Here is a 27,488-nt window from a genome sequence, read left to right on the forward strand (position 1 = left end):
CTGTTAATAAACTTTGGTATTCTAAAGGAATAAGCATAAGAGCGAAGGCTTACCAGGCGCGTCGCTATCAAAGTCAAATTCCAGATCCACAGGGATGAACATGTCATCGAAGCGATCTGGGAAGCCCACCTCCCCAGCGCCAAGCGCGACGGAGCCACCCTCCACTTGATCATCATAAGCGGCGTGGATATAATCTTTGGTGACTGCGCAAAAACAAGTCAAGTGATATCAGAAAAAAGAATTATGTTCGCGCAGAAAAAGAAATAAAGCAACGAAATAAACTTACACAACCCGTCGACTTGGATAACGGGCTCAAGCGCGCTGTCGGCCCACAGCTTACCTCATGCCGACCCCCCACCAGCGCCTCCCTCGCGAATTTTCTTGGCGGGGGATGGTTCGGCGGTCAGTTTCTTAACCCAGGCGCCGGTTGGGTTCTTAATAACATCCGCATCCGCGGGCGCAGAATCGATCGCGCGCATCGTCATGCGGATGGGGATTACACCAGCCCTGATGTAGAAGAACCTCTCAGACCAGTCATGAAGGCTCTTGAATGACACGGTGCTGCACTTAACCTTCTGACTGCGAGGAATAAAGGAGATCCAAGAATCTTGGATCTTGGGCTTGTAAAAAAATTGAAAGCGCCGAGGGGTGGGCTCCTCGCGCTGTGATTTGCACATGAACTCGAAATGAGTCATGCGCACAAGTCCAAACGGATGGACTTGGGATATATGAATCCCGAAAAAACCGTAACACACCGCGCCTACAAACCTTGTCATCGGAAGACGAAGGTTGCAGTGGGTGAAAAAAATGGGTGTACAGTGAAATATAGCCGGGAGGCGGGTCCGCCGCCGTTTGCCCGGCCACAGGCAACATGCAGCCAAACACAGGGGGGAAACCCTGTGACGAGATGAGGCTGTCGAGATCGACCTGCCTCAATTTGCAGGGGATTTCATTCCACCTTTTCGTGGCCTTGGTCCTCCCTACTTCCTCCGATGTGGTCTCAACAACCCTCTTCCCCTTGCCCTTTTGCTTCAATGTCGACATCACCACAGATTTCACACGGCGTCTTCGAGAAGCAATAGAGGTGATTGAGGGGTTAGAGGAGTCTGAACTATCAGACATACAACTGCAGCAGCAGATAATCGAAGATTCGAAACGATGAATACACTCAAATCAGAATATGAAAGGCAGAAATTCGAAAATTAGCAACAATGAAGATGAAGATAAAAAATTTCCTAAGGGCCTGCTTTTTATAGGCCCAGGAGAGAGAAATGTGGCAACTGATCGGATTTAACGCGCCCCCCACTCGCAGGTGCAAGCCAACGAGGGCGCGGCAACGTGTCCCTAATACTGTTGAGGGGACATAAAAATGTAACCGACCTGCCACGGAGCAGAGACGCTCCCCCCACTCGCAGGTGCAAACCAATGCGAGCGCCGACACGTGTTCCAGACAGCTGTGCGAGGGGACATGAAAGGCAACTGTAGCACCTCGAGCACACGAAACGTCTGACACGTTTACGGCGCACGTCACCACCAACCAACCACGTGTTTGGACCCTTCGTTTCAACCAAATGGATAGAACTTCGCGCAACGATGGAAACAACCAAGAAAACGACAACACCACATTAAAAAGACCAAATCAGTAAGTCTAATATCTATCTTACCGCGCTAGCGCGAGATAAGATACACATTAGACTGGGGGGGCTTGAAGAGGTATGTACCCGCCTCAACACCGAGCAAGGCGGGTCAACCCACAAGATAAAGACATTATGAAGGCACAAAGCCAAAACCTATGCGCATGGCGCATACAAAACATGCTCAGGCATCATATGCCCAGGCACACATATGCTCGCGCATCACATATGCGCGCGGCGCATCAGCGCGCGGCGCATATCACCTGCTCGTGCATATCACATCTGCCCAGGCACACATATGCTCGCGCATCACATATGCGCGCGGGCGCATATCACATGCTAGTGCATATCACATCTGCGCATGAAATATCTGCGCGTGAGAATAAAGAGAAGACCTCGCGCATCCTCAGGATTGGCGCATATCACACATGCACATAATCGACCTCGTCCTTATCCAAATCAGGATTAGGGCAACCTTGATTGTGCATGTCAGACAACCTTCCAGAAGGCATCTTTTTAAGGAGTAAGAATATGCTGATGTTGACAGCTGCCAAATGAAAGGTCGACAACTCAGCATGACACATGTGCTACCACGTGATCACAACCAACGAGAAAGCGCCAGGTGTCCCAGAGGACACGTGGCGCAGTGCGATTGGAGGAGGCCAACGAGGTTGAGCCCAATCAGTGGAAACCCTAGCACTATAAATACAGCATCAACTCCACTTTGATGGACACATTCATACTCAATCATTGACAGTTACAGGCAGTGATATCACATTCAATCATATTGAATTACATTCACTCACAGTCAGTTACATACAAACACACAGTCACACAATCATAGAGTATTCAGCTATTAAGCAATACTCTTGAGATTCCCTTACTCTCATATTATTATCTTCTCCACCATATACTTATTCTCACGCCGGAGGGTTACCCCAAAGAGGACCCCTCTGTCCCTTTCTGAGGGGTAAGTTAACGGCGTTGTTCATCTTGTAGGTGGAAGAACACAGATCCAGAAGAACCATCGGTGAAATAGTACAATCAAAACCCGAGGAAAGTAGATCTGCTACCAGTGAGTAGATCCACGTTTCTTCAATATTCTAGAAACTAGGCACGTTTACTTAACACCATGTGAAAGAGATCACATGTTTAATTTTGAAAAATGGTTGTCTTTTTGTCAAAGATAAGCAAAGCCAGTTAACAAATTAATACATCTAAGCCTACCACATCACATGTAATATGTTATATGGTTCAACCACCACACTAAATGTTAAATAATATATTGGTAGTCCCATTGACCATACCATGTATACACTTCAAGTTTCAACAACAATGACTTAAAAGGCTTCCTACACTTCATTATTATATAAGCACCTTATGCCCTCATAGATCATGTACACACAAAACAAACACACATACACAGACGCTAATGGCGCTAAAGAGCAAAGTTTTGATCGTTGGTGGCACTGGATACTTAGGGAAGAGATTGGTGAAAGCGAGTTTAGAACAAGGCCACGAGACGTATGTTCTCCAAAGACCAGAAATTGGTGTTGATATTGAAAAAGTTCAGTTGCTACTTTCATTCAAGAAGCAAGGAGCTCGTTTGGTAATCGGTTCGTTTAATGATCATCGCAGTCTTGTAGAAGCATTAAAGCTAGTAGATGTTGTTATATGTGCAATATCGGGTGTGCATATTCGCTCCCATCAAATTCTCCTTCAACTTAAACTTGTTGATGCTATCAAAAAAGCTGGAAACATTAAGGTATGTAGGTAGTATTTTAAGTCTTTAACAGTAAACAAACAGACAGAAAAACATGTGCATGTAAAAATACTAAAATTCCACTTACAAAGATGAGATAAGGGCAGATCTTATCTATATCTCAATGAGTACCCAACTAAAGAAATAACCTTTTTTTACTGTATAAAATATTTTCTTATGGTATAAAATACAACTAATATTAGTAAAAGATAAAAATAAAAAAATGATTATCCTAAAAGGTGCTTTTATCTGCCTGGGTTAGCCTTAATGAACCATCACATGAACTGAAAAGGCCCCTATTTAACTTACATGATGTTAGCCACCTTCAAAACCATAACCATTCTGCAATAAGACCATATAAACAGTATGACCTTTTTATAAGACATAGAATGAGCTTAGTGCACACACTTTAACGGTCTTGATGTAAAGAGCAACGAGCAGAGGTACACCGATCAACAAAGAACTCAGTTCCTTACTTCCTTGGCAACTTGAGTTCCGTATTTCATGATCACTGTTGAAACAGGAAATGTTTTAGTATAATTGCAATAGTATGAAATCTAATATTCGTATAATTCAATAAGTTCAACAAGAGCGTGCATCTATTTTTTGTGAAGAAAACATACCGAGAAACATATCAAAAACTTTCCTCACATAAGTTGGGAACTATCACAATGCTTAAGTTAAAATGACACAGCACTTCATGATAGGGTTGTCAGCTGGCGGTTAAAACATATATAGTTATTCGGTTAAAACATATATTGCTCTTGTCAACAATAACGTACTTAGACGTCGTTGTTGATTTTTGGTCTCTTACTGTCGATCATAACTAATGTTATCGCAATTCCTACTGATAATTGGTTCCCACCAAGGGAGCATGCCCCCTTCGAATACTCTAGTCTAGGGGATTTCGTCCCGTTTTTTAAACAATTGTGCATTCTGCATCTTTTAACTTTAACTTGTATCAATATTTATTCTTTGTGCACTTATGTTTTAAAGAACTCCAACTAACTAAAATTGTTTGATAGCAATAACCAAACTCGTCTACAAGTTTATCATAGTGAAATTTTTGAGCAAGTTCACTAACATTTAAAAATGTTTGTTAGCGGTTTTTGCCTTCTGAATTTGGTACGGACCCTGCAAGAATGACAGATGCAATCGAACCTGGACGAGTGTCCTTTGATGACAAAATGGTGATTCGAAAGGCCATTGAAGATGCTGGGATACCTTTCACCTACGTATCCGCAAATTGCTTTGCAGGTTATATGGTTGGAGGTTTGTGCCAACCTGGCCATATTCTTCCTTCACGGGAATCTGTCACATTGTTTGGGGATGGCAATAAAAAATGTAAGCTTTTAATTTCTTTGGTTGAAATAAAAGGAATAGAAAGTATGACAGGGTAACAAATACATTGCTTCAGCTAGGGGCGGACCCATGTAGGCGACTGAACGAAAATATGAAATTTTAACATCGACCCCTCATGCATGAAATTTTATCGGTTTACATTAACTGTTTGTGGCTTTCATATGTGTAGCAATATTTGTGGATGAAGATGACATAGCAACATACACTATCAAAACAATAGACGATCCACACACTCTTAACAAGACACTCTATCTCCGGCCACCCGCGAATATTCTTTCGCAGAGGGAAGTTGTGGGACTTTGGGAGAAGCTCATTAGAAAAGAACTCCAAAAATCATCACTCTCAGAACAAGAGTTTCTCAATATCATGAAAGGTGATCACACTATTAATTTTTTATTGTATTGCATCACTACTAGAAAACTGGGTATTTACGACTACAATTGTTTTTGCAACCGGTGGTTATTTGTAACCGCATTTAGCGACTGAAGATGCAGCCACAAAATAATGTATGCATACAAACCTGCTCATTGGCATGCATGAAGTGTATTAATGGTTTATACAAATGTGTTTGCAGAGCAAGAGTATGCGGAGCAGGTGGGATTGACTCATTACTATCATGTATTCTACCATGAATGTCTTGCAAATTTCGAGATTGGAAAAGATGCTGAAGAGGCTTCAGCTCTCTACCCTGATGTCAAATACGTCAAAGTGGAGGACTACCTTAAGCAATACCTTTGATTACCATTATATATGCATGTTTTAATATATTGGTTTGCAAGCTTCAAGTTTGTGTTTTCTTGTGCAAAACAGGAAGTGTGCTCTTAACATAATTATATCAAAATGGTTCTCCTAAATTTTCTTTTATGTGTTACATATTATTCGATACTTGAGAAACGTATTCATCCTCGAGTGCTAACATAAGTGCATAACGGTTCACCGAACATTTGAATAAGAAAAGTTATGTGTCAAAAATGGTATTCAATACCTTGACCTTGATCATACTTTGTTTAAAGTGCAAGGCTACTAGGAACGGATCAAGGATCGGTCGAGATGGGATGATATTTTGGATGTAGTACGTTGGCTATCCGGACTTCAAAACGTTTACAAAGTTGATCGTTGATTTAATAAAAAAGTTAAAAGCTCTTTAAATGGTCGTCTGAGTCATCTAACCATTACCCATAATTTTCTATTTCTAGATTTTCAAAAGAAAATCCATAAATAATCAAATATACGCCGTAAAATTTTACCGTAAAAACTCTTTAAACGGTTATATGCTTACTCTTATAATGATTATTCATTTAAATGAAAAAAATAATAATTATTGTTTTATTATTATTTAGTTTTATTTGAATTAATTAATGGTTTTGGGATATGATGGAAAATAGGTAATTTGAAAAAGATGGGTAAGATGAAAAGCATGTATTCCTACCACCTTGACTTTCTTGAAATATTTATAATCTTCTTTTGTAAGTCCGTTTAGAATATTTGAAATGTTTGTGTCAAAAAGTCTCTTTCGGTTTGAGTATTTTGTTTGGTATAGAGAGTGACACTTTCACTTTCTAATTTCCTTATCATTCTTTTCTCAAATGAGCGTTTTGAAAATTTGTCACTCATAGTTTCATGAAAACTTTCTTATACATTTTGAGAAACGCTAGAGAGTTTATTTCCTTTTATCAAGTGATATGAAAGTTAAGTTTGCTAGATTCCTTAATATTCATAAAATGCTTAAAGCTTTTTGTAACAATTTTAGTGATATTTTGTAAACAGTTTATTCATTTTATAAACTCATAAATATGCCCACATAAAAACAAGACAATCACAAGTGTCATTTTTCATAAAATTCACCTATGTGTACCAGGATATTTATGTTGGTATATATTTAGTAATTAAATACAAAGGATCGTTAACCGGCCTACAAAGTGCATGAATAATTTTGTACCTTTATATTAAGAAATCAGTGGATGAAATAATAGAAATCTGTAACATTACCAATTTTCAAGTGTGAAAACACACCGAAGGGTAAGAATAAGATGGCCAATATTTACTTGATGTGATTGTCATTTTATATTTAGCTATTTGAGTTGTTATACAAGGATATAATTGACATTCTGACACAATTTAAAAAAAGTCACTTCTCTTGGTTCACAACTCATCTGTTTATAGTGTGTTGCTTTATTTCATGATTAAAGAATTTATGATTTATAAACAATATGTTAGTTTATCTTTAGTATATCCGTTATGTTTTAGGCCAAGTATGAATATCAATCTTTGTTGTAATTTTTGACAATATGACATTTTGATGGTTATTGTTTCTAAGATTTTTATTGTTTTTCATGGCGTTGTAATTCATCTCTAAACTCTTATCGTCTTCTACAACTCTATTACTTTTATAAAGATGTCAATGATGCTTGCTAAGTGTCGTACTGTCGTTACAATTATAATATTTATTTTTTATTAGTTAAGTGAATTTTTATAAATAAATGAGCAAAATAAACCCTTAATTTTGGTAGCTAATTCTTCTTCCTAGATTTTCTCTCCATTATCATTGGTTTTTATTTTTAATCTTCATCTTCCAATTCAAGGTTTAATCTAAGGATTTAAATCTTCATGTTCGAAATCAATGCACCCGAATCCACATCTTCATCGCATGATACGTTTATTCATCTCACTAGGATTTTCATGTATATTCCTTTAGTTTCATCAATGTGAAGAACATGATGAATGCAACGACAGATGAATGCTTCAAGGTTCACAAGCGATTAATGTTGATTGTTGTTCAAGAACAAGTTCATTCACCATAATAGAATACAATAATGATTATATTATTACATATATGTAATTCAGCTATTACATATACGTAATTCCGTTAATGCATCTATCTACTTCTGTTATTAATACATATATATGTACTTATGTTATTACATATATCTAATTCTATTATTAATACCAAGAACACACATATATTTCTATTATTACACACATGCATTTCTCTCCATACACATTACAAATGATAAACCATCACCATTTTGGTTACAATGATAAACATTACGTTTATATAAACAAACTAATGGAGTATGTGGGCTGGTTCTGGTGGTAGTATTTGGAGGAGTGACAAGTGTTATGGCCTGGGGCCTAGAACATGGGACTACAGAGGAGGTTGAGAGCACCAGGATAAGGCCTCAAAAGACCTAAATGATTACATATTTTTTAATAATGCTCAACTCGACGCGTTTATAAATGATTTTGGCGGGCGTCACTATCGATCATTTGCATCCCAGATAAGTTAAAGGCATATAATGGTGCCTTAACATATATGATTCAACAATTCAATGAGTATGATTTGTAAGTGTTGTTTATTTGGTTTGATACAAAGTCAATTTATAAATAAGATTTGTCTTTGTTCCGTACCCAATAATGGAAATATATTCAAGAAAGTAGCCGTGTACTCTTAAGTAGGGGTGTTCCGTGTTCTTGACTTCTTTGGGTTTCGGGTTTCCCAGGTCGGGTTATTCGGGTTTCACAATTTTAAAACCTAATATGAAACCTGACCCGAATCTACATTGGTTTTATCGGGCCGGGTTAATCGGTTATTCGGGTTTCTAAACGAGAATATGAGTAAAACTAAAGAAAAGTACAAATGTCAAAATAAAGCAGCATAATTGTGTTCACTCTTTAACATAAAGGACCAAAAAAATAAAGCAACATAATCTGAGACCACAACTCGTAAACAAGGAAAAAAAAGCCTGATGCCAAAATAAAGCAACATAATCGTCTTCACTCTTCACGTCCGATCCTTCGTTTCATCCTCCATTTCCGATTATGCAATAGGAGAGGCCAGTTACCGACACGAAAATAGGAAGACAATTGTGTATAGAAAAGATCATAGAAATGACAACATCAAAGGGCGATCCGGTTGATCTCGAAAGGGTGGTTTGGAGGAGATCTAAAACTCATCGATTGCAGTGAAATATAATTACTTGAGGGTTAAGTTTATTTAGTTTTTATTTTAATGTTTAAAGATAAATATTAGTTTTTTAAGTTTTAAACATGAGTCGGTAGTTAGAATCCAAGTTGGGATATGATTGAAATAAAGGGTCGTATATAAACCCTCTCTCTGTGTTTTATTTTATATGTCATCTTTTGTTTCCAATTAATAAGAAGGAGTCGAGCAGTTGCTCAAGATCGTTTTGGTGTTTGGCTCGTGATACTCGCTTAATTGTTTAACAAGTGGTATCAGAGCCTTGTCGATCAAGACTCGATTCTCGTAGTACTCCCATCTGGTTCGCAGATTGATCCCGGTCGAAGGCAACAAGTTACCGATCGTAGAAAGTAACCGAACGAAATGGCAAAGATGCAATTAATTGGTGGAGTCAAGAAACTAAACAACCAGAACTATAATGTCTGGTCTACATGCATGATGTCCTATATGCAGGGACAAGACCTCTGGGAAGTCACAAACGGGGCAGACGTAAACGAGCCAAGGATCGACACCAATGGTGCCATTCACAAGTGGCGGGTTAAGGTAGGCCGAGCTATGTTCCTCCTTAAAACAACGGTCGAGGAGGAACTGCTCGATCATATCCGTGACCTAGCCACCCCCAAACAAGCTTGGGATACTCTCGCGTCGTTATTCTCCAAAAGAAACGATACGAAGCTCCAATTGCTAGAAAACGAGCTTTTATCGGTAAGTCAGAAAGAACTTGGTATACCACAATACTTTCACAAGGTGAAAGCACTGTGCAGAGAGATAGGAGAGCTAGATCAACAGGCCCGAATCGGTGATGCGAGAATGAAACGAATAATCATTCACGGGCTAAGGCTGGAATTTCAAAGTTTTGTAGCTGCTGTACAAGGGTGGCCAGCGCCACCATCGTTAACCGAACTCAAGAACCTTCTTGCGGGTCAAGAAGCTTTGTCTAAACAGTTTAGTACTGTCACGATGAAAACCGAGGAAGAAAAGATTTTATATGCCAAGAAATCCAAGAAGGGGCGGTACAACAAAGGTGGTTTTAAAACTCAGGGGAAGTCATGGAAGAAACAAGATTGCAGGAAGATCCGAGATAACCGGGATATTCGAGATAACCCAAGGGGCGAGACAACGGGCAGTAAGAAGTGGAAATTTAACAAACGGTTCCCTTTTGAATGCCATAATTGCGGTCGTATAGGTCACATGGCGAAGGATTGTCAACAACCCAAAGAAGAAGGGAATGTAGCAGAGGCAAGGGAAGATGAAACGTGGGATGTTGAGGCCCGGATCGCCGAAGTTCAAAAAGAGTACGCCCTGTCGGCAACAATCGAATCAAAAGGTGGTGATTTCGGGGAGTGGTTGTGGACTCCGGTTGTTCAAACCATATGACCGGAGAAAAAGAGCAACTTCTACAACCAACTAAATATAAGGGATGTCGTGTGGTTGTAATTGCCGATGACTCGAAACACCAAATTTCACATGTAGGGACCGTTAAGTTTCCCACAAGAAACGATCAAAGGGAGTTTATCATGGAAGACGTATTTCATGTACCCGGAATGAAAAAGAATTTGTTCTCGGTACCGCAGGTCACCGCTTCCGTAAAGTATGTGTTGTTTGGCCCGAATGATGTTCAAATATTCGATGAGTTTGAAACAAAATTGACACCGGTACTTCGAGGAAGACGAACTGATACGGTGTATGTATTGTCAGCTAAAACGGCGTATGTAGAACGAACTAACAAAACCCAGAACGCTGATCTGTGGCGTAATCGGCTAGGTCATGTGGGTTATGACAAACTCGATATTTTGATGAAGAAACAACTTGCAATCAATCTACCACAACTGGAAGTAAATAAAGAAATCGTTTGCGCCGGGTGCCAACATGGGAAGGCTAAAGAACAGCCTTTTGAAGATTCTAAGTTTCAGTCTAATGAGCCGTTGGAGTTAATACATTCGGATGTTTTTGGTCCTGTAAAGCAGCCCTCAAATATAGGTTTGCGGTTTATGATAACCTTTATTGATGATTATTCACATTTTGTTTGGGTTGACTTTATGAAGGAGAAAAGCCAAGCATTCGAAAAATTTAAAATTTTCAAAACGAATGCTGAGATGATTACCGGGAGAAGCGTGAAGTGTCTTAGGTCAGATAACGGAGGAGAGTATCTAGCTCACGAGTTTGCACAGTTCTTGAAAGAATACAAAATTAGAAGAGAACTTACATGTTCTAATACACCTCAACAAAATGGTGTATCAGAACGAAAGAACCGACACTTAGCTGAAACGTGTCGAAGTATTATGCATGATAAAAACGTACCCGCTAGGTTCTGGGCGGAAGGAATGAATACAGCTTCCTATTTAATTAACCGACTACCCCAACAAAACCAAGAATTTATGTCTCCATACGAGAAGCTTTTCAATGCGAAACCGAATGTTGGTTACCTAAAGGTGTTTGGATGTGTCTGTTACGTTTTCATACCGAACCAACTCCGGACCAAGATGGAAAAGAAAGCAATACGTTGCATCTTTTTAGGGTATGACTAAGAGAAAAAGGGTTGGCGGTGTTGTGACCCGACAACCGGGAAGTGCCATGTATCGAGACACGTGATGTTCGATGAAAAGGAAAGTTTACCTGACTCAAAATAGCTCCTTGAAGATCTCGAGACTACAAAAGTGCAGTTGGGTTTTGATGAGGAAAAGGAACCAGAAACTGAGGTTGAACCACAAACGAACACAAAGCAAACGTCGTGGCAGACCGGGATTCACCAACCGGAACCGAACAATAATGTTGAACAAAGAAGATCTACACGAGTTAGAAGGCCGAATCTAAAGTATGATGCAAACGTTGCAATTGTTGAAGACAATAACCTAGAACCAGACACGTATGAGGAAGCGAGTCGAGATGAAAACTAGGTTCGAGCTATGGAAGACGAGATTAAAGCCATATACCAAAACGAAACCTGGGAACTTGTCCCAAAACCGAACCAAGTGAAGGCTGTTACAAATAAGTGGGTATTTAAGGTTAAGAGAAAGGCCGATGGGACGGTTGACCGGTTCAAAGCAAGGCTAGTCACTCACGGGTTCTCGCAACAAATCGGAATCGACTATGATGATACCTTTAGCCCGGTAGCGAAGTTAAGCACAGTTCGAGTAATTCTTGCCACAGCAGCGTGTAAATCCTGGAACCTATGGCAAATGGATGTTAGTAAGGCCTTCTTGTATGGTGATTTGGACCATGTGATTCACATGGAATAACCAAGAGGGTTCGAGAGCAAAGAACATCCAAACTACGTGTGTAAACTAAAGAAGGCTCTATACGGGTTAAAGCAGTCGCCAAGGGCGATGTTCGGGAAAATAAGTGAGTTTTTAGTTCATAATGGTTTTAACATGACATCTGCGGATGCGAGTCTATTTGTCAAGCCAACCGGAACAAAAGTCGTAGTCGTCCTCGTGTATGTCGACGATTTAATTATAACTGGAGATGATGAAGATATAATCAATCAGTTGAAAGAAAATTTGTGTACTCGATTTAATATGAAAAATCTTGGTAAACTAAGCCACTTTCTTGGTTTGGAAGTTGAGTACAAGACAAATGAATTTGTTCTTAGCCAAAATCGTTACTGCCATGATTTGTTAGTCAAGTTTGGAATGCTTGATTGCAAACCATCAAGTACTCCTCTGGATACCAATACTAAATTGTGTGCAGACAAGGGAAGTGAACTGAAAGATGCTACCATGTACCGGGAAATAGTCGGAAGCTTGATTTATCTTACCTTGACAAGGCCGGATCTAGCTTTTGCAGTTGGTGTTTTAAGTCGGTATATGCAGAATCCTAGAAAGCCACACATAGAAGCTGCGCGACGAGTTCTGAGGTATGTAAAAACTACTATAAATTATGGTATTAGTTTCAAGAAGCACTCGAAGCTAGAACTTGTCGGGTATTGTGATGCGGATTACGCCGGAGATCTAGATACAAGGAGATCAACAACTGGCTATGTGTTTATGTTGGGTGGAAGTGCCATAGTTGGTGCAGTAAACGGCAACCTACGGTGTCATTATCGACTACCGAAGCGGAGTACCGAGCAGCCGCGATGGCTACTCAAGAATTGGTGTGGCTAAGGTTATTAATGAAGAATCCGAACCAAGAGTTGGAGAATGATGAAGTAATTTTATTTTGCGATAACATGTCTTCGATTAAACTTGTTGAGAATCCAACCTTTCACGCGAGAATGAAACACATCGAGGTTCATTACCACTTTGTGAGAGAGAAAGTGTTGCAAAAAGAAGTGAACATGGAGTATGTTAATACTCAAGATCAAAGTTAATCGAGTTTTGCAGGAAAGTAAAAGTGGAAGTTGATGTTGAGAGGGAGTGATAAAAATGACAACATAAAAGGGCGGTTCGGTTGATCTCGAAGTGGTGGTTTGGAGGAGATCTAAAACTCATCGATTGCAGTGAAATATAATTACTTGAGGGTTAAGTTTATTTAGTTTTTATTTTAATGTTTAAAGATAAATATTAGTTTTTTAAGTTTTAAACATGAGTCGGTAGTTAGAATCCAAGTTGGGATATGATTGAAATAAAGGGTCGTATATAAACCCTCTCTCTGTGTTTTATTTTATATGTCATCTTTTGTTTCCAATTAATAAGAAGGAGTCGAGCAGTTGCTCAAGATCGTTTTGGTGTTTGGCTCGTGATACTCGCTTAATTGTTTAACACATAAGGCATCGCTTAATTTTGAAACCTATAAAAATCCAGATTTTAAGTTTAAATCCATAATCGGGTTAACTCGAAACTCCCCAACCTCTATCCGCAACCCAAACCATTTAAATCAGATTGGTTCCAGACCATTCATTGTTTGGGGGTTTGGGTTATTTGGGTAATATTTAAGCGAACATGGGTGCGGTTTGTTCAATTTCGGTTAAAAAAACCCACCCGCATAAGCTTAATACCAAGTGAAAGACAAGCAAATTATATGTTTAACTTTAGCCAAATAGATACTTTTGTCTAAGTAAAAACCGCTAACAAAATAAATCTAAGGACTAAGCCTACCACATAACATGCGATATTTTTCTGCTGAGAAATCATATGAGGGTGTATAGGGACAATTGGCATGATAGGCAGTAGGCGACACCGAAGCCAGAATGGTATTTCGCTGTCAGCATGGGTGCAACATATAAGGGGTGAGGAGCCCATGTATTTTATTTTTTTTTTGGTCAGAAGTATAAATATAGTTCATTTACTTTGAATAATTTTAATTTTAATTTTAATTTTATGTTTAAGAGCTGTAATTTTAAATACCAGGCCCAGCTGAAGCAAAAGAATATTATGAACTTATGGAGTAATGGGAGTGTCACATCAATCAAGTATCAGGCCCATTAGAAGAGTCAAATGGGTTGGCGATGACCGGCCCAAAGCCAAGTGGACTAGAAAAAAAGAGCCATTTAACTCAAGCTCGAAACTGTGTGAACTGGGCCCAAAAGTAGGACCGCAGTGGCGCAGTGTGATCCAAAAGTAGTAACACAAGTCACAACAACTTATATCTTAGATGCCTGAATAAGAAAAAAATATGTTTACGGGTACGGTCAATTTGTCCTAATTCATAGCTTACATTCACTTTTTCCATACTTCTTAGACTATTACTTAGTCTCGTACCACTAGAGTAATATTAGGTTGATTAGACTCGTGAATATATTAATTAATACATTTTAATCTTTTATTATCTATATCTATATCTATACTATATATAATGTAGCACTCATGAGCAAATTAAGACACTAGGTTTTTAAGTAATTTATAATATTTTAAGCTTTATGTACACCCTATAAAGTATGTAGCATGGGGGCAAAGTTGTCCACTACAAAATATGGTTTTACTTAAATTCAATTTGTTAGAAAATAGTTATAATATTAGTCCTTAAACTTTACTAGCCTTGTGTAAATTTAAGAAGTTGTTACAACTTTTACCTCTCATCTTTACTCATATATTTGACAAGTTTATATATTTTCTTGTTTTCTTCTATATCTCTAAATATATTACGTTTAAAGAAAAAACATAGCTTACCAATGCATCGTACTTATTTTTGTTGACGTTTCCATATAAAATTTATTCAATACCGAGGTACGGTTTAAAATGTAACATCTCGGATTTTTCGTATTTGTTTAAACCGATTCGAGAATGTAATTCGGATCTTTTGAACTAAACTAAAACTAGTATTTAACTTGGTTTAACTTATTTTATAATTTCATAACTTCCAATCATGCCAAATAATCCTTATCAACTCTTAAAATCGCTTAAAACGGATAAAACTCGCATTTTCGGGAACTACATGGGCTAATTTTGCCAATTCTTTCCTATTTTTGATTAAATTAATGAAACTTAAACTCCAAGAAATGTTATAGCTGGTCCAATTTCGTTTTCTTGGTGTCCAAGCCAAATTTTGTTAGTTATTGTACCAGATTTTCTCATTAAATAGTTTATTTTGTTTCATAATTTATTTTTTGCATATAAACCGCTTATTTTGGCATAAATCGAGTGAATTAAGGTCCAAGAAAAGGATTATAACTAAAATACAATTCCATATCCATAAATTACTGGTCATGCACGAAATCTACAACATATTTCATTGATTTAGTCATTAAATACACATTCGGTTTCCTAAACGAGTGAATTTACTAAATATGGTTCGTTTTAGTGTTTTCTATATAAACAATCCTCATAATCTCTGTCATAAACTTTCCCCATAGCCTAATATACTATTCCCAGCCATCACATGCCTCTGCTCATCATAAATATTTCGGTTTTCGCATTATTGTTGAAGATACACGCTTAATCGGTTGACTTTGCTTATGCATGGACATTTGACTCGTCATTTCTGTTGATTCTTTCACTTTACGATTAAGTTGTAAACATAGAAATCATTCATATATATTCCTTAGTCAATAACCTTCAATCAATTTTGGTGGTTAAAGGGTGTTGATTGGTCAAATCGTATAAAACTCGTTAAAGGACAAAATAGTCAACTAGTTTGACTTAACATTTTCTCATATTTCTGGTCGGATTCAACGTTCGGTCCAGAAGACTTTTATTCTTGTAACGAACTTTTAAGGCTACTGACCAAAACCCGACTTCTTACTCACTGTTCGGATTCTGGTCAGTACCAGCTCGTTTAAATCTTAAAACAAACATAACTTGAAATCTAAACATCCGTTTGGATTGATTCCGGTGGCAACGAATTCGTTTTTATTTATATTATCATATCCTAAAGTCTCAGATTCTGAATTGTTTATATCATTTGACGTGTAGTGGACGACTCGCTTATTCATTAAGTCGCTTATTCGTATTTACATTTGTTAGTCATTAATCTAAGGTGAGTTTTATCATTCCCCTATTTTACCAATTTTTCTAAACGTTTTGGGGACTTATGTGTACCTATCCGTATTTCATACTATATATATATATATTCAAACAAATGCATACCTGTAATTGTGAGTGACTTAATCAAACATATATGCTACTTGCTTACTTGTGTTACTATTCATTCATTCGTATATTGGGATTACTATTTTATCATTCGTATAGTAGGTGCTCCTGCTACTGACCAACGCCCGATTCGCTTGGCAACGGTCTACATACTTGTTTATGGTTTGATTATATTTACCGCACTTATCACGTTATGCTTATTTGTATTTTTGTGTCAAAACTGGTGATATTCTCACTCAACTTTATGTTGACAAACTCCATTTTATACGTATATGCAGGTTGCTTGTATTGAAGATTGAAGTTTGGACATTTAGACAATACCTTAGGATATGATCAAGATAAACATTATTTGAGCTTATATTCATTTATGTAAATTGTTTGTTATAATTGGATAATGTGTGTATTATTTGAATAAAATAATTAATTAGATATTGTCACATTTTATATATGATAGTATCTTCGAGCTGTGAGTAACCAGATCACGCCCCGGCATTTCTGCCTTAGGTTGGGGTGTGACATGTAATGTATAAGTCACCGAAGCATTAATGTATAACTCAAATATGCAACTATAAATCGATAAAATGTTGCGCATAAACATGTATTAAAGTACAACCCATGTTTTTTTTTAGTTTATAAATTCTAAAATTACAAATTCAGTCCGCTATGTATACAACTCAAATTACAAACACAAAGCAATAAATCAACCCAAATTAATGTTATACGAATTTGTAACCGCTTCACAAAAAGTTTGAAGACCAAACCGTGGGCATAACCGTTAGCAACGGGTTTTCCTCAAAAACTGAAAACAACCGGCTAAATGTTAATGAAAAAAATCAAACGTGAAATCAAGCCAATGACCAGTTTGAACGGTTTTAAATCAAACAACGAACGCCCATAAACTTGTTATATGATATATTTAATAAATTATGATGACTTAAGCTCATTTAATTTAAACAGCTGAAGAAGCACGGATCCAAACTGCATATTCAGATCTATGTTTCCACATGTACAACACACTAAACTCTTAATGAGATCAGGTTCCAGCTGATTCCCTGCAAAACAGACACCGTGAGTCTCGTTACAAGAAGGATAAGATGGGGGTCTTCCCGATACCACCCTCCGGCGTGAGAGTAAGTATTGTACTGTGAATGAGGAAGTACGAAGTACTAGTACTTGCTCTGATTGAGTGAGAGTGAATGAATGCCTCATGAAAATGATTAAGTATTTATAGACGGGGATAGGGGAAGGTGATTGGTGGAGTTGTCATTGTCAAGATATTCCATATCTACCTGAATGGACACTTGTTACGCGTCTGTAGGATATGACAGCATGGCCCCGTTTGGGAAGGTTATCAGGTGTCCAGCTGTCCTCTTTTCATTGGCTAATGCTGCTATCAGGGAATGTTGGGATAATCTTCTAGAAGCGGTTTGTTACAATTCTTCCATATCACGTGGGAACCTTGCTCGTGTGAGGTTCCTTATGTGACCCGCGGGTTTCTTTCACAGATGCTCATTGGTGATCCGCGGGATATATTGGAGATCCGCAAGGTGAATTCCTTGGTTCGCAAGTAGTTTCGCTACCCTACATCTATAACAGCCTAGTCCAAGCTCGACTATGCATGTAGTGTACATAGACTTCATTCACATTGTGTATAAATCAAGAAATAGACTTTCTTTTTAATGAATAGATCCGATCGCAACATCAACCAATGCCTTAGCGGTCTGTAAGAAGAGGCGTCCCGAAATGTGCATGACTTGATCAACAACCTTGATATCAAGAATGAAAAAAAAATCCAAAAGCATTTCAAATGTGTTAGTTTGTGTTGCTTTGAAAATTATGTGTTGGTTTGATCGATTTTTTTGTTTTAATCGGTTTATATTTTAAATATATATAAAAAAACTCATTAACATTACAAAATTTATTACAAGCATATATTCGAATATTTTAGGGAAAAGTTAAAATGCAAAGGGAGATAAAAATTAAAAGCCTGAGAAGGATTTGTGGTCACGCAAAAAACTCGTAAAAAATAATCAAAAAATCATAACTCAAAATATAAATAAAAAACGAAAAAAAAAACTAAAATGTTTCCCCCGTCTTTCGTTTCTAAAAAAAAAACACAATGATGGAAAAAACACAATAGATCGCATAGTACAATGCTGAACAATTTATAACACGATTTTGAGTAATATAACACAATATCAAGTAAAAAAGACACAATGCCAAATAAAAAGGAGACAATCAATGACGAAAATAAATAAAAAACGCAATGATAAATAAAAAAGAAAACATTCTTGTATTTTGCTTTTTTATTTTTTAAATTTTGAATTATGATATTTTGTACTAATTTATTATTATTATTTTTTTGAGTGGCTTTTTTTCATATGGATAATTTCAATCCTTCTTATTTTTGTTACGCCGGCTCGGGCTACCTTTAGCTATTGTGAGCCGCGTACGGAGTATCCGGCGTTACTTAGTTGATCGTTTAAAAAAAAACAAAAAAAAAACCTGATTAAAAATTTAATCAAAGGGAAGAAAACACATATTTTGTGATTGTTGTATCCTGTTTCGATTATTCCAACTGAGTTTTGTAATAATGACCACAACGGCCGTCGCAGCACCAAACTTACAAGAATAATAAATAAAACACCGATCATTAATTAGGCTGAGGGGTGTGGGGGGCGCGAGAGGGGGCGCGAGTGGGGGCGCCAGCCAATAATATTGTGACGTGTGGCAGAGAGAGAAACTTGATAAGATGGGTGTTGGTTGTGGTGCTCGCGCCCCGGGCCCTGGTGTGGAGGGGCGCGAGAGGGGGCGCGAGCGGTTTATTTTTTTATTTTTTTATAAATGTATTAAAAAAATGTATTATTAAAAAAACAAGAAATTATTTAAAAAAACACACATTAATTAAAAAAACACATTAATATCTAAAAAAAAATTAAAGTACTAAAAAAAACATTATTCTTATTCTTCGGCTTGGTCTTCTTCGATCAACCTCTTCCGGATACGTTCCTTTTGTTTTTCCATCAGCATTTGGTCGACCGGATTTAGGTTACTGAAGTCTCTTGTAAGGAATTCCAAATCTCTCATTCTTTTTTTTTTCCTTTTTGTCATTAGAGACCACCTCCATGGTTTTGTTGAATTTATTGAGGGATTCAACAAGATCGGTGGTGTTTACGGCTTCCCCATCAGCCGGTTTTTTCCCCCTGGCGTCCCTTCCCAATGGCCGCCTCCTCGGCGGTGAAGACGTTGTGACATCTGCCCCGATCCGACCCGACCCAGGTACCCGTTTCTCCGATCCGATCTCTTTCTTTTATGATTTAAAATTTATTAGTATATTTTACTTTTAATAATAATAATATATTTTCCTTCCCGCCTCTTTCTCTCTCTTTCTTTCCGCCGTCCCGTCCCTCTTCTTCTCTCTTTCCGCCTTCTTTTCCCTCTTGTCGCCGTCCCGCCCTTACGCCTTGTTTCCCTCTTTTTCTTCTAACTCTTTGCTTGTCCTTTGTTCCTTCCCGCCTAAGGTTGTCTGCGCAGCTCCACGCGCCAGACCCCTTACAAGGAATCCTGCGTGAAGACCATCTGTTACAGCGATACGCGAGACGAACTCTTCTCGCAGCGCGCTAAGAATTGTAATTCTTCTCGCAGCGCGCTAAGAACGGTAGTTCTTCCCGCGACGCGCTAAGGATTTGTAGTTCTTCTCGCAGCGCGCTAAGAATCGTAGTTCATCCCTCGACACGCGAAGAATTATAGTTCTTCCCGCGGCGCGCTAGGAATTTTAGTTCCTCCCGCGGCGCGCTAAGAAATGTGATTCTTCCCGCGGCGCGCTTAGAAATGTAGTTCTTTCCGCGACGCGTTAAGGTTGGTTCCGTCTGCCTTCGCGCTCGCGCTCTCTTGACCTTCTGTGTCTGCCTTCGCGCTCGAGCTTTCTCGCGCTGAACCCTTTGAGTTTTCTTCTGTTTAATCTAGCCATTCGCTTTTGTGTTGTCTTATCTTTTGTGTTGTTGACCTAATCTGCTTTATGTCTGAAAAGTTACTTTCGGCGCAGCATGCGCACCAACCCCATTGGTTGGCAGAAAAAGTGACTGACATTATCTTTTGAGATCTGCTTTTTCCATGCTTGACCAGTACCTTTTTCTGAACTGCCCATGCCTTTTTACTGTTCCCTGTCAGCATTTTTCTCTTTTTCCCTGCTGCCATATCTTTTGATATCTTTTGCTTTTGGAATCTTTTACTTTTTGAGATCTTTTCCCCTTTTTCTAGGGATTGTGTTCCCTAGGGTTTCTCTATAAATAATAGTATTATTTTTCCTAACACTACACACACAAAACACTTAATCTCTCTTATTCTCTCTTGCTCCTTGCTCTCTCTGCCGTCCTCCTCTCTGCCTCCGTCTTCCTCTCTGTTCTGCCCTGCTTTTTCGGTAATATATATATATAATAATTTACTTATGCAAACTTATAATCAAGACTTAAAACCAATCATTAAAACAATAATCTTATTTATAGGTTAACTTGTGCTTGTTTAAAGTTGGTTCTTGCTTTATCTTACACCGCATCGTTTATCAAGTGAGTAATCTCGTACCTAATCCCTTTTTGCTTTTAATGTTTTGGGATGTTCATGTGTTCGTACAAACTTAGAGTCTTAAACTTGTTTATGAACTTTAGTCGCGCAGTATCCCATGTGTTGAGGACGTTTACTTGGCTGTTTATTTGTATGTGTGTATCATTAACCGCTTTGTTCGGCCTATTCCGAAGTTTTCATGGATCCATTAGATGAACACGGGAGACCTATCGTTTACGGTTTTCTTTGTTTACACTTGCACAGATGTTTTCTCGTTTTTGTGCTCAATTGGGAGCACGGATTGAACTATGAACTATGAGCTATGATCTATTTAGGCTTGATCACAATCTGATTGCACCCTTGTTAAACACCAGACATACACGTGTTGCGCGCAGATTTATTGTTATCTATTATTATCTATTAAACTTGATTTCTCACCAACACGCAAGTGTTTGACGTTTATTTTAACACATGTTCAGGTTTGCAGTAGCTGTTCTGGAGCTTGTGGACACATAGGAAGTTTTCTTTATTTTGGACCTAGATTAAAATGTATCAAGACAAGTTTTTGCTGTTCGAATATTATGATTTATAATATATTGATTTATGACGATTTATGTTATCTTGTGTTTACTCTGCGCGTGCGCGAATGAATGTATTTATTAAATATTGACACCCAATAGTGTCACGAGTAATGAAACAATATGTGGCGCCCCGATGTATAATCCGCCTTTGGTCGGGGTGTTACAGATTGGTATCAGAGCTCGTTGACTTTAGGATAGGTGGTTAGACGTAACGGCCTAGAATACCTAAGAGTCCCTTCTCGCGCATGAGAGAAATCTCATGTTTGCGCGCTTATTGTTAATTACTCGTTATTTATGAATATGCTCGCGCTTGCGCAGTATATGATTTTATGTTTTATTCCGCGATATTTCGATTTTTGATTGAATTTCGATTTTTATTGATTTTACTTACATATTCGTTTGTTGGATTTGAAAATCCGAAAAGTCATGGTGATACATGAATAGTTGATTTACAATTTCCATTTACGATTATGTTCTAAGGTTGGAGACTTGAAAAGTCATGGTGATACATGAATTGTCAACTTCCAATACTCATTTTCTTGTGTATTTTATATTGAAGATTGAAAAGTCATGGTGATACATGAATCGTCAATCTCCAATACTCGTTTGCTCGTATATTTTAAATTGGGAATTCGGAAAGTCATAGGTGATACATGAATCGTCGATTCTTGATTCGAATTTGTTACCTTTATTAAGTCTGCATTTAGGGTCATTTATTTTACTTTAACTTTTGACAGTAACTGACTCCGCGAAACCAAGCTTTATAAGATTAAAACTTTGCGCTAAAATCAAGATATTAACTAAAATTAAAACTTTTATAGAATGCCTCCGCTATCTCGCCGATTTCAGAGAAGAGAAGCCTCGCGCATGCGTAGACAGCAACGTTCCCATGAAATGGCCGCCGCGATAGCCCAAGCCTTGAGCCAAAACAATACCTCCAGTTATAACATTAAGTCCTTTAACGCGGGTAACCCTCCAAAGTTCACAGGTCTTGAAGGAGCCACCGTGATGCTCCAGTGGCTTGAGAAAATAGAAAACACTTTCCTCCACACCCAATGCCCCTCAGACAGACGAACCCTGTATGCTTCCAGTGTCCTGGAATCTAGAGCGCTTACATGGTGGAATGGAGTAGCTCATGCGCGTGGCGCAGAAACTGCTTCTAGCATGCCCTGGGAGGAAGAATTTTGGAATCTTAAGCAGTACAGCGGTGAAGCGCGCGAGTACGCGACGCGCTTCCATGAACTAAGCCTGCTTGTCCCTCACCTTGTTACCCCTTCCCGCCGAGCCATAGAGAAATTCCTTGGGGGTCTCCCCATGGAAATTCAAGATTCTGTATGGGCCAGAAACCCAGTAACCCTCTCTGACGCCATTGAGTTGGCCGCTGTGCTCAGCGACAACCATGTCAGAGCAGGAACCCTGTTCCTGCGGGGAGCTGAGAAAACCAAACCCACCAAGACTGCCCCTGAACCAACAGAAACCAAACCAGAACCCTCAAACCGTAACAACCTCAAGCGCAGGCGCAAAGCCTATGCGCTTACCAACCCGCCCATTATCCAGCAACCCATTTATCAACCTCCAGTTTACGCGCCTAACCCACTGTCAACCTACCCAACACCTCCTGTAGTCCACAACTATGCCTTAACCAATCCCGCACTCCCTGCCCCGCCACCTAAGAAACCTTACACAGGAAATCAACCCTTTTGCCCAACCTGTAGACTTCACCACCCAACCCAAACCCCGTGTCGACAATGTAACCAATGTGGCCGCGTTGGTCACTCTGCCGAATACTGTAGAGTCCCTCTCGCCAACCCAATTGCGCCAACACCACCAGTCTACCCGCAGAATCCACAACCAACCTACCAAAACCCACGACCCAGATCGTGCTTTAACTGCGGTGATCCCAGTCATTTCCGGAACGCGTGCCCAAGACTACAAGTTCAGATTACGCAAGCGAATCCGGTGAACCAGATTTCGAACCAAGTAACGCGCGGACGAGCTTTTAACATAACCGCGCACCAAGCGCAATCGAATAATGACGTAGTTAATGGTACATTTTTGCTTAACGGATTTTATGCTTCTATACTTTTTGATACTGGCGCCGATCGAAGTTTTATCTCTCGCGCCTTCGAGCAGAAGCTTGCGCGACCGCGCAACGATTTAAAAGAGAATTTTTCAGTTGAATTGGCTAATGGCGAAACTGTTTTAATTAACTCTGTGATTAAAAATTGCACACTTAACCTTAACGAAAACGATTTTCTGATCGACCTCATCCCCATGCCTCTTGGAAGCTTTGATATTATCATTGGTATGGACTGGCTCTCGAATAATCGCGCCGAAGTTATTTGCGCCAAGAAGTTGATTCGCATTCCTCGAGAAAATGGTGATCTTCACATCTACGGCGAAAAACCCTCCCGCGGTCTTAAACTTATGTCTTGCGCCGAAGCCCGAAGACTCATGCGAAAAAGGTGTATTGCATTCTTAGCTCATGTGGTTAAACCTGCTGAAGAAAAGAAGCTTCGCGATATCCCTGTTGTGCGTGATTTTCCTGAAGTTTTTCCTGATGATCTTCCTGGTATCCCTCCCGCTCGTGAAGTCGAGTTCCGTATTGATCTTGTCCCTGGTGCTTCCCCCGTAGCTAAATCTCCTTATCGTCTTGCACCCGCTGAGATGCAAGAATTGGCAAGCCAACTTCAAGAGTTGACTGCTAAAGGATTCATTCGCCCTAGCTCTTCGCCCTGGGGTGCTCCGGTGTTGTTCGTTAAAAAGAAAGATGGATCGTTTCGCATGTGTATTGATTACCGCGAGTTGAACAAACTCACCATTAAAAACCGGTATCCCTTACCGCGTATTGACGACCTCTTTGATCAACTCCAAGGTGCCTCTTGTTTCTCGAAGATTGATCTCCGCTCTGGTTATCACCAGTTGCGCATCCGCGATGAAGATGTTCCGAAGACTGCTTTTCGAACTCGTTATGGCCATTTTGAATTCTTGGTCATGTCCTTCGGTTTAACCAACGCATCCGCCGTTTTCATGGATCTAATGAATCGGGTGTGTAGGCCTTTCTTGGAGAAATTCGTGATCGTGTTTATCGATGATGTTCTGGTGTATTCTAAGACCAAGGCCGAGCATGAGCAACATCTCCGATTGGTATTGCAAAAGCTTAGAGCTGAGCAACTCTATGCTAAGCTTTCCAAGTGTGAATTCTGGTCTGATGAAGTACAGTTTCTTGGTCATGTTGTTAACAAGATGGGTATTCATGTCGACCCATCCAAAATTGAAGCAATCAAGAACTGGATTACGCTATCCTCTCCTTCTGAGATCCGTTCCTTTCTGGGCTTAGCTGGTTATTACCGGCGCTTCATTTCGAACTTCTCGAAGATCGCTTTGCCTTTAACAGCTCTAACGCACAAAGGTAAACCGTATATTTGGGGCTCGAAGCAAGAAGAAGCCTTTCTATCGCTCAAGCGATTGTTGTGTGAAGCTCCTGTTCTTGCGCTACCTGAGGGTAATGATGATTTTGTCGTGTACTGCGATGCCTCCAACCAAGGTCTCGGTTGTGTTCTTATGCAACGAGGCAAGGTTATCGCTTACGCATCAAGGCAACTTAAGGTTCATGAAAAGAATTATACAACTCACGACCTCGAACTTGGTGCAGTTGTTTTTGCCTTGAAGATCTGGAGACACTACCTTTATGGTACTAAGTGCATCCTCTACACTGACCATAAAAGCCTTCAGCATATCTTTGATCAAAAGGAACTCAACATGAGGCAACGCCGATGGAACGAACTCATCAGCGATTACGATTGTGAGATCCGGTATCATCCTGGTAAGGCTAACGTGGTAGCCGATGCGCTCAGCCGAAAACCCTGCCAGCTTAACTGTATCTTGCCGCGCACGCATCTTCACTTTGCGCCGATCCAAAGCAACCTTGAATCGCGTATTCGTGACGCGCAGCGCGCATCCATCAGTAATGGTAACCTTCGCGCCGAGTTAGCGTGTGGCGCGGAAGCGCACTTTGTCCCTAATCTGGGTGGAATTCTCTGCTATCTCAATCGCATCTGGATTCCCTTTGATGAGAATCTTCGCGCTGATATCCTGAGTGAAGCGCACAAATCTCGGTATTCTATTCATCCTGGCGCTGATAAGATGTACAAGGATTTGCGCATTACTTATTGGTGGCCCGGTATGAAAAAGGATATTGCCGTGTTCGTAGCTAAATGTCTGACTTGTTCTAAAGTGAAAGCTGAACACCAACGCCCATCTGGTTTGCTCGAACAACCAGAAATTCCTACGTGGAAATGGGAATGTGTAGCGATGGACTTCATTACCAAGTTACCTTTGACAGCAAGCAAACATGATAGCATTTGGGTAATAGTGGATCGTTTGACTAAGTCTGCTCACTTTCTGCCCATTCGTGAAAACTACCGTGTTGAGCAGCTCGCGCAGCTTTATGTCAAAGAGATTGTCTGCCGCCATGGTACTCCTTTGAGCATCATATCCGATCGCGATGGCCGTTTTATATCTCGCTTCTGGAAATCTCTCCAATCTGCGCTAGGAACTCGCTTGGACATGAGTACGGCATATCATCCTCAGACTGACGGTCAGTCTGAGCGAACTATTCAAACTCTTGAGGATATGCTCCGATCTTGTGTTCTTGATTTTGGAGGTAATTGGGATTCGCACCTGCCTTTGACCGAGTTCTCTTATAATAACAGCTATCATTCCAGTATTGGTATGGCCCCATTTGAAGCACTTTACGGTCGTAAGTGCCGCTCCCCGATTTGTTGGAACGAAGTGGGAGAAGCTCAAATCACAGGACCCGAACTTGTTCAAGAGACAACCGATAAAATCGCCAAGATCCGTGATCATCTGCTGACTGCCAGGAGCCGACAGAAGAGTTACGCAGATCGTAGGCGGAAGCCTCTCGAATTTCAAGTTGGTGATCTTGTTCTCCTCAAAGTGTCGCCCTGGAAGGGTGTTGTCCGCTTTGGGAAGAAAGGTAAGCTTGCTCCTCGTTATGTTGGTCCATTCAAGATTCTCGCGCGTGTAGGAAAAGTTGCCTACAGACTTGACCTGCCGCCCGCGCTCAGTAATGTGCATCCAACGTTCCATGTATCCAATCTCAAGAAGTGTTTAGCTGACGAGAACCTTCACATTCCACTTGTTGAAGTTCAAGTTGATGAAACTATGCATTTCGTTGAGAAGCCTGTTGAGATTATGGATCGCGAGGTAAAGAAAACCAAGCGCAGTCGTATCCCTATCGTGAAAGTTCGCTGGGAGTCCAAGCGCGGAGCCGAGTTTACATGGGAAAGGGAAGATCAAATGAAGATCAAGTACCCGCACCTGTTCTCTGCGCAACCTACTTCGAGATAAATTTCGGGACGAAATTTCTTAAAGTAGGGGAGACTGTGACATCTGCCCCTATCCGACCCGACCCAGGTACCCGTTTCTCCGATCCGATCTCTTTCTTTTATGATTTAAAATTTATTAGTATATTTTACTTTTAATAATAATAATATATTTTCCTTCCCGCCTCTTTCTCTCTATTTCTTTCCGCCGTCCCGTCCCTCTTCTTCTCTCTTTCCGCCTTCTTTTCCCTCTTGTCGCCGTCCCGCCCTTACGCCTTGTTTCCCTCTTTTTCTTCTAACTCTTTGCTTGTCCTTTGTTCCTTCCCGCCTAAGGTTGTCTGCGCAGCTCCACGCGCCAGACCCCTTACAAGGAATCCTGCGTGAAGACCATCTGTTACAGCGATACGCGAGACGAACTCTTCTCGCAGCGCGCTAAGAATTGTAATTCTTCTCGCAGCGCGCTAAGAACGGTAGTTCTTCCCGCGACGCGCTAAGGATTTGTAGTTCTTCTCGCAGCGCGCTAAGAATCGTAGTTCATCCCTCGACACGCGAAGAATTATAGTTCTTCCCGCGGCGCGCTAGGAATTTTAGTTCCTCCCGCGGCGCGCTAAGAAATGTGATTCTTCCCGCGGCGCGCTTAGAAATGTAGTTCTTTCCGCGACGCGTTAAGGTTGGTTCCGTCTGCCTTCGCGCTCGCGCTCTCTTGACCTTCTGTGTCTGCCTTCGCGCTCGAGCTTTCTCGCGCTGAACCCTTTGAGTTTTCTTCTGTTTAATCTAGCCATTCGCTTTTGTGTTG

The 27,488-nt window shown here is 39.9% G+C and overlaps 1 protein-coding gene and 1 pseudogene across 1 annotated transcript; both read left to right on the plus strand.

Moving 5' to 3' along the window:
- Window positions 1-2,833: 2,833 nt before the first annotated feature.
- Window positions 2,834-5,570, plus strand: LOC143586803 (bifunctional pinoresinol-lariciresinol reductase 2-like). Its single transcript, XM_077068271.1, has 4 exons — window positions 2,834-3,399; window positions 4,500-4,740; window positions 4,928-5,131; window positions 5,333-5,570. Exons 1-4 carry the CDS (start codon window positions 3,067-3,069, stop codon window positions 5,494-5,496), a joined length of 942 nt encoding a protein of 313 aa, XP_076924386.1. The 5' UTR covers window positions 2,834-3,066; the 3' UTR covers window positions 5,497-5,570.
- A 6,073-nt stretch (window positions 5,571-11,643) lies between these two features.
- On the plus strand, window positions 11,644-11,976 carry LOC143586799 (putative mitochondrial protein AtMg00820 pseudogene; annotated as a pseudogene).
- Window positions 11,977-27,488: the final 15,512 nt, after the last annotated feature.

The sequence above is a fragment of the Bidens hawaiensis genome, unplaced genomic scaffold (assembly GCF_021521415.1).
Source record: "Bidens hawaiensis isolate Kalapana, Puna unplaced genomic scaffold, B.hawaiensis_p1.1 tig00034993_1, whole genome shotgun sequence".
NCBI classification, from domain to species: domain Eukaryota; kingdom Viridiplantae; phylum Streptophyta; class Magnoliopsida; order Asterales; family Asteraceae; genus Bidens; species Bidens hawaiensis.

What these genes read in the sequence shown, in the direction of transcription:
- LOC143586803 (XM_077068271.1), top strand. Translation starts at nt 3,067, where the DNA reads ATGGCGCTAAAGAGCAAAGTTTTGATCGTTGGTGGCACTGGATACTTA. An exon ending in AAAAAGCTGGAAACATTAAG is followed by an intron (nt 3,400 to 4,499) that starts GTATGTAGGTAG and finishes AATGTTTGTTAG; the next exon opens with CGGTTTTTGCCTTCTGAATT. An exon ending in GTTTCTCAATATCATGAAAG is followed by an intron (nt 5,132 to 5,332) that starts GTGATCACACTA and finishes ATGTGTTTGCAG; the next exon opens with AGCAAGAGTATGCGGAGCAG.